An 11,381-nucleotide genomic window follows, 5' to 3' on the forward strand; every position below is an offset into this window, starting at 1 on the left:
CTCACCTGATTTCTGAAGCAATAGCTGACTTGGGGCCCTTATGTTATATATCAATAAGGCAATAGACAATTCGTACACATATCAAAGCAGGGCCAATTGAGAAAGGAAGCCGACCTTCCTTACAGAACTATGCACACAACCAGACAACCATTTAGAAAATCGGGGAAGAGTCCGATTCCAATCACATTCATGAGGAAACTGAGACATAATTTAAGCTTTGGGATTCATTAAGATAAAAAGATTTGCCTGCATCTGTTACTCTCTACAGATTCATTCATCCAATAGACACTTTGTACACTTCATTTCATATTAGTTGTACACTAGAATAGGTCCTCTGACAAAGTGTAAGCCCAACCTACAAAACATAATTATTTTCAGCTTCTTTTGTAAAGCACCAGCTATACTTGGCTATACATGTGCCAGACCATTGAAAGAGGTTTCAAAATCAAATAAAAGCATACCTGCATCAACAAAATGTGCAGGCGTATATGCTTCCGGCACCTGCACTGCATGATTTTCTTGAAACCAGTCATCAAATTCATGGTCACTGTAATGAAATTTGGTACCTCCATTACAATGTGAATTTAACTCCTGGAAAGGTAATGGCTCGTTTTTAGACCCTGTTCTATGGAGATGACAATTTTCGTTTGGAGGTTGTTGATTGCTTCCACTGTCATTTAACCATGGGTCAAAATCAGAAAGATTTGGACCTATCATATTTTGCCTTTGATTGCCAAGCTCACCGCTAAGTAGGCCATCATTTGATTGAGAAATATGCTCTGCATATCCATGGGGTTGAGGAACAGGTTCACTGCTTGCATGAATTTCAGGAATAGGCTGGCTGTATATTTGCAGTTGAGGAATAGGTCTGTATATTGGTTGTTGAGACATAGGCTGGCTGTATGGTTGAGGTTCTGGAATTGTCTGACTGTATACTGGGGATTGGGAGGGCACTGTACTCACAAAGACACTTCCAGTGCCAGTCTGGGAGATGTTCTGATATGTACATGAATCCTGACTCATGCCGGGGACCCACTGCATGTTAATACCATCAGTAGTAGACAAGGCCGGTGGAACAGGAGCGCACGTAATTTGTGATGCATGAACGCCTCTGGTGTTGTTTGCAGAGCTATAGACAGATTGGTTCATTGTGGGGGCATCTCCAGCAATCCCGGGCCTTCTAAACATTCCCAAGTTGCCACCGTTAACACCTCTGTCCCTACGGATGACATTATTGCGTACCCTAAGCAATGGTGACTGTTGAGAAACTACGCGTGTCTGTAACCTGTTTTTGCCAAAAACTGGTCCTGATTGTCGGCTTCTACCCTGACTTATGATGTTTGGAATGCTCAACCTGTTTGAAGAAGGGCAAGCACGGACTATACCTGGCCTCGAGAGTTGATTCTGTGGTACACAATTGGATGCCAATTGAATAATATCACGAGGTGGAATTTGGTTAAGGTGTGGAAACGTTGTAGATAGAGAAGTTTCCGGAACTTTAACTGGTACAGGAGCATCTTTCTGAATCCTGAAATTTTTCCGCTGAGATTTCCAAAAATCTTCCTTCTCAGTAGCATGACAATGATCAATATCACAAACACCAGAACCCCAATGAGCACATGGAGCAACTGAGTCACAGACATAACAATGACACTGCATTTCAGCAAGAAGAGGGCAGAAATCAGCACCAAAAAATGTCAAACACTAGGTCTCTGCCAATATTTCAGTAGAAAAAGAAAACTAAAAAATTTACCTGGTCGCAATGCAATTCATGTGCAGTAGAACTGAAAGGAAATTTAGCACAAAGATGCCGTGGATGAGGGAAGTCTCTGCATGCAACCTATACAATGAAGACAGAACAACCATTTTTGTCAGAAATACGGTGCTACATCTCCCAATCAAAATTGTAATCAGGGAAGTTGATAAAGTGATGTGACTTAACAAGGTCATCAATGTGCAAAGAAGTAAAAAGAAATGGTTTAACATCAAGTGTAGATAAGCAGCATAAGCTGAATAGCCCAACAGCAAACTTACCTAAGGTACTCAGGCCCAAACAAGTCCATAGTTTGAGAAATCTCAAAGATGATTCTAATGTTCTTTAGAAATCCAGAATTTCTCTAGGAAATCATACTTCATATTGTAAATATACTTTCTTTCAAGTTTCAGGAGTTAGTCATCTTTTTGGGCTTTAGGACATTGATAGACTGTATCTAGAGAACAAAGAAAACTTCAAGGGAGGGGTTGAGTGCATATCCGTGACCCCAAAAAAAAAAAAATTGGTTCTTTTGCACATGCAGCATCTAGAGGGCAGGTATAAATCCTACAAGCATTTGAATAAATATTTACAAGGAACAAAAAGCCCACTTACTCTCAATGGACCATATGATCTAGATTGCAAAGATTCACCCTTTCAGATTGCCTTGTTGCTGAAGAAAAGTTCATGTATAAGTAGACAAAACTAAGCCAATTATACCAAAGCACACCAAATCATAGGACAGTAATCAGCAAACACTCTGCAAGTATCTGGAAGCTGGACCTACAACAAGACCTGGATTCATGTTCAAGCTCATTGACCCCATTTTTTAATTTAAAATAACCAGCCCCAAAATGTAAATCCAACATGATTATATTCAACCCAGAACTTTCCGAACCAAAAATAAACTCCAAATACATCAACCCATCAACACCTATCAAAAACCAACAGATACCAAACAACTGTAATATAGTGACCACCAACAACAAATCAAAAACCGAAAAGCTACTTGGATTCAAATCTTAACTGTCAACTGCCGTCCCAAAAATTCAAAAATTAATATAGAAATTCATGTTTCTAAAGGCTAGTTTCCGTTCTCATAATTTTTTTCTCTTTAATTTACAACAAAATTCAATAACAAAAAAATCATTTAAACATAAAATTAACAAGAATAAAACACAACTGAATCTATACACACCTGTCCCTTTTCTCCCACTACAACCAAATCATCTTCCTCTCCATCACCCTCACGCTCACGCTCACCCTCGCGCGCCTTATCATTATCAGCCGATACGGGTTTGTCCGGGTCAGCGTCTAACACGACACAATCGTCGTCGTCTTCATTACTGACCGTTGATTTGGAAGACTTTGACTTGATCTCACCCACCACCACCACCTCATCAGAGTCATCCACTTCATCACGAAGAAGCTTGGATAACCAGCTGTAGTCGTCGCCTTCTGGCTCGTCAAAGCCCTTCTCTTCATCGGAACTTATATCAAATACCACGTGACTCTCGCCCATAATTTAGAAAAGAAATAAAATCAAGAAACTAGGGTTCCACTTTCTGTTTTCTCATCAAAAAAATCAAAACCTCCGATTCGTTTTATTGGATTGATCAAAATTTCGGCAGAGAAATAAAAAACAAGGAAAATAAAAGAGCCAATAAGTGTGGGAATCCATTTAAAAAAATTACAAAAAGAAGAAATAAAAAAGAGATTTTTTCACAAAGCTAAATTAGAAGGGAAAAATGGAAGAAAATTTCCCGGTAAATTTCATAAAGATTAGGGCTTTAAGGTGGGAAAATCGTAATTAGAGGGTTTACGGATTGAGAAAAAAAATGAGGGGTTTTCAGAAAAGAAAGAAGGGTAGAGAGAGTGTTCCTGTTTCGAGTTTCGTGTTGTAAGAGTGTAGAGGAGAGAGAAGAGAAGTGAAAGCGAAGTAAACAATGAAGGGTATAATTGGAAATAAGAAAAAAATAAAGAGGTAGTTTAGGAATGAGAAAAGGGTACGGATGGTGATGTAATATGAGTGGACGTGGACACGTTACATATTCCACTGAAACAAACCACCCATTACGATTGACATAATTATTATATGTAAGATTCTATAACTATTTTAATATAAAATATTTTAATGAATATTTTATTTATTTTACATAATCCCATAAAGGGTAAGTGAAATAATATCATCCTTTGTACAAGTAACAAAATAAATGGTTAAAATGTTCACAAAAAAAAAATAGATGGTTAATAGAATTATTAAAATGAAATAATCTTTTTAATTTGTACGAACAAGTTTTGGCTTCTTTGATTAAAACGAGAAATACGCGTTAGTTTTGTTTAGTAAGTCGTTAATTCTTATACGTTCCCAAAGTCAAATGCAGCCGTTTTATGATGAAATTTCGTTTATTTTATTGTTTTAGTCAAGTCAACTTTTTTTATTTGTTTTATAACGTCAAGTTTAATGACAAGGATCGTATAGGGCTGAATACAAAAACTAGTAATGGGCTTGTGAACATTAAGTAGAAAATCTGATGAAAGCAAATACAAATTTAGACCACCAAACAATCAGCCCCAAACGTTAGTTGAAAAATGCTCGTTCAAAGATGGACTAGTGTTACTTTCATCTTGAGTCTTGACTGGGAATGAGGACCAAGCAGTCCAGATGCATCAGACCCAACTACCGCAGCATCACCAACACCACAAAGTTGTAAGGGCCACCACTCTTTGGATACCCATTTCCCCATATATTGAAATTTTATTGAACGACTTCCAAAGTCTCCCCTTCCCGTGATCATGATAATTCCTTCTAATCACAACCTTTCCTGCTCTGGCCAGTCTCCAATTCATAAACAACGTATTAAAGTATCCAACATTCCTCTGGTCCTGTATCATTAAATTTCGAGTGGCCCAAAACAAGTACATAAAGATGATGGCATTGGTAATGGTTGGCACCTAGAACCACCAGCAATCACTAATTTAAACACTGCATATTCCAAGAATCAACATATACATATAGAATTGCAAACAGGTACATAATACATTTACAGAAGGGTATTCTACATATCAAATCTCTAATATTCTTCAACCTTACACGCTTGTTAGGTGTAGGCTTCAACCCTTCAACTCTATACTACTCTATATTCAAAGGAAAACCTTCTGCCACTAAAGAAATAGAAAAACAAACGCACCAACTTCTAAAGACTCTTGTTTCTGCGTTCAGCATAATTCATTATCTGCCCACTAATCAATCAATCTCTTAAATCACATGGGTAGATTATTCAAAACAATTAAACCCTTGCAGCATAGTTTCAATTATACTTCACTGGACCAAGGATTTAGAAATATATTTTTCAATTTCCTGGTATATGATATGCATATCAACTTAGCTTCAAGAGACTGTGGCTGGGGAACTATTTTCAGTTAGTAATCGCTTCTCTTCCTCCTCAAGTCTTTGCAACCACTTTAATCCAAGATCACATCCTGCTCTTGCTGCAACCTCAAACTGTTCTTTTGCCATCTCTACCGGATTCATCAAGGGGCTTTGCGCATTAATCCTGGTTCTTTTTGCAGCAGAACTCCTCTTTGAATTGAATTTTGTCAAGGATTCTGGAACTTGTACTCCTGATGTGCCAATAATCAATGAGGGAAGCCCAAAAAGGGAACAAACCATACAGATCAGTTACATTCTACAATTTCCTAGAAAAATGAAGTTATTTTTTTAATATAAATGATCTTCTGGGAAGGAACTGAAACCTACAACACAGGTCACATCCATAAATTGACACAGACAATCAATTAATAATGGTGATGAAAGATCTGGTGCACATAGAATAATTATGTGCTATTTACATATCATATTTGTATTTTCAATGAGTGATAAAAAAATCTAGGATATCCAATGTCAACTATAATCCATAACTTCTAATTACTAGTAAGCTTAAAGAAATCTTGGGCAAGCATAAGAAGCTGGATTTCCATATGCTAAGAAGCTGAGAAAAACCTCACCTCTAAGAAGGAGAGATCCATATGCTATAGCAGCACCAGCATGTCCCTGCATATATTTGAAGACAAGAAATGAGATTTGTACAGAACATGCCAGTTGAAAATTCTCAAATACCATTGAAAATTCTTCAACATTTTGCACCAGGCACGCTCCATGTTTTGGCAATGCTGCGGTAGAACTTGCACATCAGAACAAATGTATGGCACAGTGCAGTGCCACACCCCGGCCAGGGCATGTAAACAAAGTGTATCAAGCATAGACTATCAAATAGTTTGACAGCATCCAAAGAATTATTTATTTTATCCACCCATTTCAAACTTCAACAGTTTCACCCAAAAGCAATCTAACAGCCAATTTGTCAACTAACAGTCTAACAGTAAGTTTCTGATCGCCATTACTGGAGAACAATTGCCAACAACAAGCACCCTTCCATTTCAATCAATAACTGTGATATGTTAAGCATTAAGAATAACTTTACCTTCTCTGATGCCCTATGGAAACACCATAATGCTGAGGCAATATCTTTCTTCACACAGTCCCCTGTCAAATATACAGCGCCTAGAAGGTAAAGAGCACCTGGATGCAACTAAAATATAACAGCTCCATAAGATTTTGAGACATTCTGAAATGTTAATATGCATCAGCAACAGGGGCATACCTGGTCAACAGCCTTCTCTATATAATAGAAAGCTTGTTGATCTGATTGGACATAATCATTCTATAAAAAAAATAGAAAAAAGCCAAAAATTATTACTTTCTCATATCATATTCATGCATCAGAAAATATATTAGTATCAAGATGCGGAATGAAGAATCTAACCTCAACCCTCAAACGACAACCTAATTCATATTGGGCATCTGGGTCACCCATATTAGCAGCTTCTACCAATAATGCAGCTCCTCTATCAAAGGAAAAAGAAGAAACGATATCAATCATGTGAGCGTGCATGACTTTATAGTTTACAAAAAAAGATGGAAGTCTTTTAAAAGACATTATCTGAATAATATTGCGTTATGGCATTTAAGGGTACATTTCGAAAAGGAATGTCCAAATTTCTCAACAAATTTCTCAACAAATTATTGAGGAAAAAAGGAACCGCTGATCAAAATAAAGTTTGAATCGTAGTGAATTCTAATTGTAGACCATTTAACACACAGAATATAAAAAATTGGATTACTTGAGAAAAGTAAAGGTTTTACATTCACTTACATGGCTTTACATGCCCCAGGAACATGATACTTCATATGCAGTTTCGATAACCAATACCGGGCATGCGTATTTGAGTTGTCAGCCTCCAGAGCCAACTCAAAATTCTCCTTTGCCGTCTGGAATCGAAAGTTAAAAAAAATAAATAAAAATTAAAAAACAGGAAAAAAATTTTTTTACAAAGAAGAAGCTAACGATACCTTGAGGAGAGGGATGAGGCGTCGATCATTGAGTTCACAGTAATCGATGACTCTATCGACTTCTTTCAAAGCACTCCATCCTTTAGCTATGAACTCCATGGCCTTCTTGTTTCTGCTGTGTAGCCATCTCTGTAAAGTAATCCCACAAGAACCTATTAAATTGGTTGGTAAAATGAAGGGAGATTGAGAAGGCGGAAATGGCTTACCTGTTGGTGCAGTTGATTGAATTGTAGAAGACGGAGAGTGGCGGATTTTAGGGTGAACATTCTGAAAATTTGTTTGTGAGCGACTGACCTGAGTGGTAACGAGCTGAGCAAAATCGGGTCTAACCCGGTTAAAACCGTATTACTAGGCGGGTATGTTTATGTGTAAGTTACCATGACGGGAACGTTATCCTCACCGTTAATTCATTCTTTTGGAATTGAGGAAGTTTTGGTGTGCAAATGAGTGGTGTGATTGGAGAATGAGAGGAGTAATCAACTTAACTTTAGGTCCGAGAATCTTGCTCATTAAGTTTCTGAAAATTCCATAAATAAACCCAATTATATTTAAATTTAAAAATACGCTTCCGAGATTAAAGGACGGCAGCGACCAGTGCCAACCTGGATTCAGATGTATGCCACCATCGCCTTTCATTTGCGTCTCTATCCCGCTCTTTTGTTTGCTTTTGCTTTCTTTGTCGTGCTTACCTACTCCGTTTCATTCATACACCACATATATTTGTAATACCCAGTCTTACAAATTTACAATTAATTACTAAACACCCTAGTAAATTAATTAGAGAGAAAATTCAGATTAGTTTAACAGATTAATTCATACGGATATCGATCGTCTTGAATGGATCATTTTTCTTATTTCGAGTATACAATCAAAAGTAAACAAGAGATCGACAGAATTTTTTCAAAACTGAAAATATTATAACTTTCTCTGAATACAAATGTACAAAGCTTCTCTTATAGAGAAGTCGGATTTCAAAATATTTGAATCGTAAATAAGATAAAATATTGCACAAACATATGCAATCACCAACATATGTGACTTGACTTTATCTAAAACAAATAACACGTAACTTAAAAGAAATAAAAAACATAAGAAAATATGACATGGATCCCATGTGTTTCCCATGTTAACACAATGTTTTACATTTTACATATTGTTATGACAATGATAAAGTAGTCAAGATTTCTTTAAATCTTCTGCGCAATTTTCTGTCGGCAAATCTTGACGCTCCACGTATTATTCGCTTATTGGGTACACGTCAGCGTATTATATGTTGGACGTTTCCGGTTGTCCAAATCCCACTCCAGATTTTTATCAATCTTTGAAGTTTCTACTTCGATAAGATCAATAAAATCTTTTAGAGAAGTTCTTCTTGGGCTTCCTGGTCGTGGGTAAGACCAACCTTAGAAGATCAATAGTAATTCATTAAGGCCTGCGCGTAGATGGCTAAATCGAACCCTTCTAAAAACGTTTTCAACTGAGCCTGATATGTTGAAAGAGAGTATCTTGGATCAATGCATCATGTCTGGTATAACTACCACAATTCCATCCTGAATATGGACAGAGCATTACATCTCACGAGCTCTTCCAGTTTGGATTTAACCAGTAACATTTTAGCAATGTGTAACCTGGTCCAATCTTCCTCTTCTTCTTCTGAATTTCTTTTAGTGCGAAAGAACCCATTTTTACCTCGCATCGAGCAAATTCGGTACACGGTTCTCCTACAAGAAATTCTCATATCTGTACAGGCTGAACATCACAATTCTCTTGCAATGAGGAAGTAATCATGCAAGTGAAAGTGTTACTCTTCCAATTCATATACAGAGCGTTTGCTTAACCGCATCTGGTTATTCGGATCCACCATCGCTTCCCGTCAATTTGCATTGTATCGATCCATCTTTAGTCAAAAGATTATCCAAAAACCTTTTCTAAAGATTTTCTATGAACGAACAATTCCATAACTCCATTAGGATAACAGCTAATCCTTGAACCACATCTGTCAAGTCAGTTTTTCCCAATTTCACTATTAATTCATTCAAATTCTCAAGTTTGAGTTTTGACATGTCAAACAAATGATATTTTCATTACCTAAGTTTTGAATTCCTGCTTCATAGAGTAAAGCAGTTTCCTTGAACTCCTCATCCTCATAAAACAGGTTATCAGTTCCAGCCATGCTAACCTTCTTGCTAGCTCTCTAAACACTTCTGCAGCTGTACTTCCCCTTGTCCTGTTGCCATCGCGATCCTAATTTGGGTTTCCAGATATCCCCAGAGTGTTTGACTAGCTGAAGTTAATCTTAAGCCTTTGGAAAGTAAACCTCCACAAATATCTGCGTCAATCAACGCTTTGTTTATGGAGTATGTGGAGTCACCACGCTTGTAGCGCCTGACTTCCTCAGAAATTTTTATCTTTGACAGTGGACAATTAGCCCGTTCATGTCCTTCCTGTTTACAAGACCAGCAAACCTTGCTTTTTTGAGTTGTGTCCTTCTTAAGAGTAACCTCTTTTCAGAAGTATTTTCTTCGTAGAAGTTTCACCCTGCAATCGTTGAAATTTCGGGTTTCTTCTATGAAGTATCGAATCATAGTCACGATTCCTCCTTCACCTGCTTTACTGCAATAACCTGCTTAGAGAAGAAGAAGCCACTTGCTTATCTGCAGTTTCTCCTTTAGCAGTAACCTTTGAAGTAGAAGTAACCTTCAAAGGACAATTCCTTCTCAAGTGTCCCGTTGCTTACACTTAGAACATGAGAAGTGATTTCAGTTTTTCTTGTCCGCATTATCCTGCAATTCTTCTGCAAAATATCTGGACAAAAAGTCAGCAACAAAGTAGATTTACCAGAAATATATTCAAATTTGTTCTATAATTTGCAAACCAAATTGCCATCTGATTAGTCTAGCTTTGTCATCATTTAAAGATAGTTTCATAAAAAAGTTTTTAAATATTTAGAGTCTGTCCTTAAAGTAAATTCCTGACTGATTACGAACAATCGAAATCGGTCAATACATTCTTTCGCTGCTAAAACTTCCTTCTCATGAACAGGATAGTTTATTTCAGCAGAGAGAATTTTCTGACGCATATCGAACAATCCGTCAATATTATCAGTACCCTTAGCCTAAGCACACTCCCTATACAAGTGAGAGTGATCACTTTCTATAATGAGTTTATCCTCATCTTCGGGAGTTTCAAAGGTTTAATTGCTTTGTCAAGGCCTTGGTCCGCTTAACACAATTAGTGTCTTCAAGTGTCCAATCCCAGGGCACTTTCTAACTAACTTAAACGTCAAGCCATTAATTACATTAGCGAGATTAGGAACATAATCGCGCATGTAATTGGCTAACCAAGAAATTGCTGTAACATGGTGCTTATCTTCCAGCACATCTGGAAACAGCAACTTCTTTGAGATATGTCTTGGAGTTGAATACCTCCTCTCCCTATCTCACGCCTAAGAACTTCACCTTGTTCTAAACCATTCTACCTTTCTTTAGATAGAATCATTCCATGATCAAGGAACCTTATGAACACAAGTCTAAGATGATTTACATGTTTTTCCAAGTTTTACTAAAAACCAGAACATCATCAATATAGACTACAAAAAAGTTAGAAAATCTCCAAAGACTTTATCCATTTTCCTCTGGAATATTGATGGTGCGCGTTAAGCCCAAAAGGTAGAACCATCCATTCAAACAATCCTTTCGGACAGGTGAAAGCCGTCAAAGGAATGCTTGACTCCGCCATCCGATCTGCCAGAATCCTGACTTCAGATCAAATTTGGAGAAGATTTTTCCAAATCTAGCTTTATTCAAAAAAGCTGATTTGTTTGGTATCTTATAAGCATCGTCAATGGTTTTTTTCATTTAACTGCCTATAATCGATAACCATCCGCGCTTTACCTCTTAAACTGCTCAGCTCTATTCATAACCATGAATGCTAGCGAAGAGTGTGGACTTTTACTGGCGCGTATCAATTGCTTTTCCAGCAATTCTGGTAATTGCTTAATGAATTCCTCCTCGCATCAAGAGTATAAGGAAAAGATTTGGTCATAATTTATCATCCTTCCTTTTTAATTCAAGTGAAGCATATACCGTTCCTTTCCCATAACTTTAATGGTTGATCATCAAAGCATGGGAAAGTTCCTCTTAAAGGTTTTACAAGTTCCTCAATCCTTAAAGAGTTCTTTTGGCTTGTTTTCAACCTTAAGATTTTTTCCTTATG

General features: G+C 37.1%; 2 protein-coding genes across 3 annotated transcripts; both read right to left on the bottom strand.

Annotated features, from left to right (window-relative positions):
- On the bottom strand, positions 1–3,676 carry LOC116108071. Of its 2 annotated transcripts, XM_031394352.1 has the most exons (4): positions 2,952–3,676; positions 1,754–1,840; positions 462–1,653; positions 207–355 (listed from the first exon to the last, which is right to left on the bottom strand). In XM_031394352.1, exons 1-4 carry the CDS (start codon positions 3,273–3,275, stop codon positions 321–323), a joined length of 1,638 nt encoding a protein of 545 aa, XP_031250212.1. In that variant the 5' UTR covers positions 3,276–3,676; the 3' UTR covers positions 207–320. The 2 variants fall into 2 exon arrangements, with proteins under 2 accessions (XP_031250211.1, XP_031250212.1); XM_031394351.1 differs by having other exon boundaries at positions 1–1,653.
- Positions 3,677–5,144: 1,468 nt separating this feature from the next.
- Positions 5,145–7,679, bottom strand: LOC116108063. Its single transcript, XM_031394339.1, has 9 exons — positions 7,567–7,679; positions 7,373–7,475; positions 7,167–7,295; positions 6,970–7,085; positions 6,580–6,661; positions 6,418–6,477; positions 6,238–6,345; positions 5,762–5,807; positions 5,145–5,377 (listed from the first exon to the last, which is right to left on the bottom strand). The coding sequence occupies exons 2-9, from the start codon at positions 7,430–7,432 to the stop codon at positions 5,145–5,147; spliced, it is 834 nt and encodes a 277-aa protein (XP_031250199.1). The 5' UTR covers positions 7,433–7,475; positions 7,567–7,679.
- Between the last annotated feature and the right edge of the window lie 3,702 nt (positions 7,680–11,381).

The sequence above is a fragment of the Pistacia vera genome, unplaced genomic scaffold, assembly GCF_008641045.1.
Source record: "Pistacia vera cultivar Batoury unplaced genomic scaffold, PisVer_v2 Contig552, whole genome shotgun sequence".
Taxonomy (NCBI): domain Eukaryota; kingdom Viridiplantae; phylum Streptophyta; class Magnoliopsida; order Sapindales; family Anacardiaceae; genus Pistacia; species Pistacia vera.

Coding starts and splice junctions, on each gene's coding strand:
- LOC116108071 (XM_031394351.1), bottom strand. CDS start 3,275: ATGGGCGAGAGTCACGTGGTATTTGATATAAGTTCCGATGAAGAGAAG. Junction 1,841..2,951: donor TAGTGGGAGAAAAGGGACAG/GTGTGTATAGAT, acceptor TTCATTGTATAG/GTTGCATGCAGAGACTTCCC. Junction 1,654..1,753: donor ATGAATTGCATTGCGACCAG/GTAAATTTTTTA, acceptor GCTGAAATGCAG/TGTCATTGTTATGTCTGTGA.
- LOC116108063 (XM_031394339.1), bottom strand. CDS start 7,432: ATGTTCACCCTAAAATCCGCCACTCTCCGTCTTCTACAATTCAATCAA. Junction 7,296..7,372: donor TCAATCAACTGCACCAACAG/GTAAGCCATTTC, acceptor ATTACTTTACAG/AGATGGCTACACAGCAGAAA. Junction 7,086..7,166: donor GCCTCATCCCTCTCCTCAAG/GTATCGTTAGCT, acceptor TTTCGATTCCAG/ACGGCAAAGGAGAATTTTGA.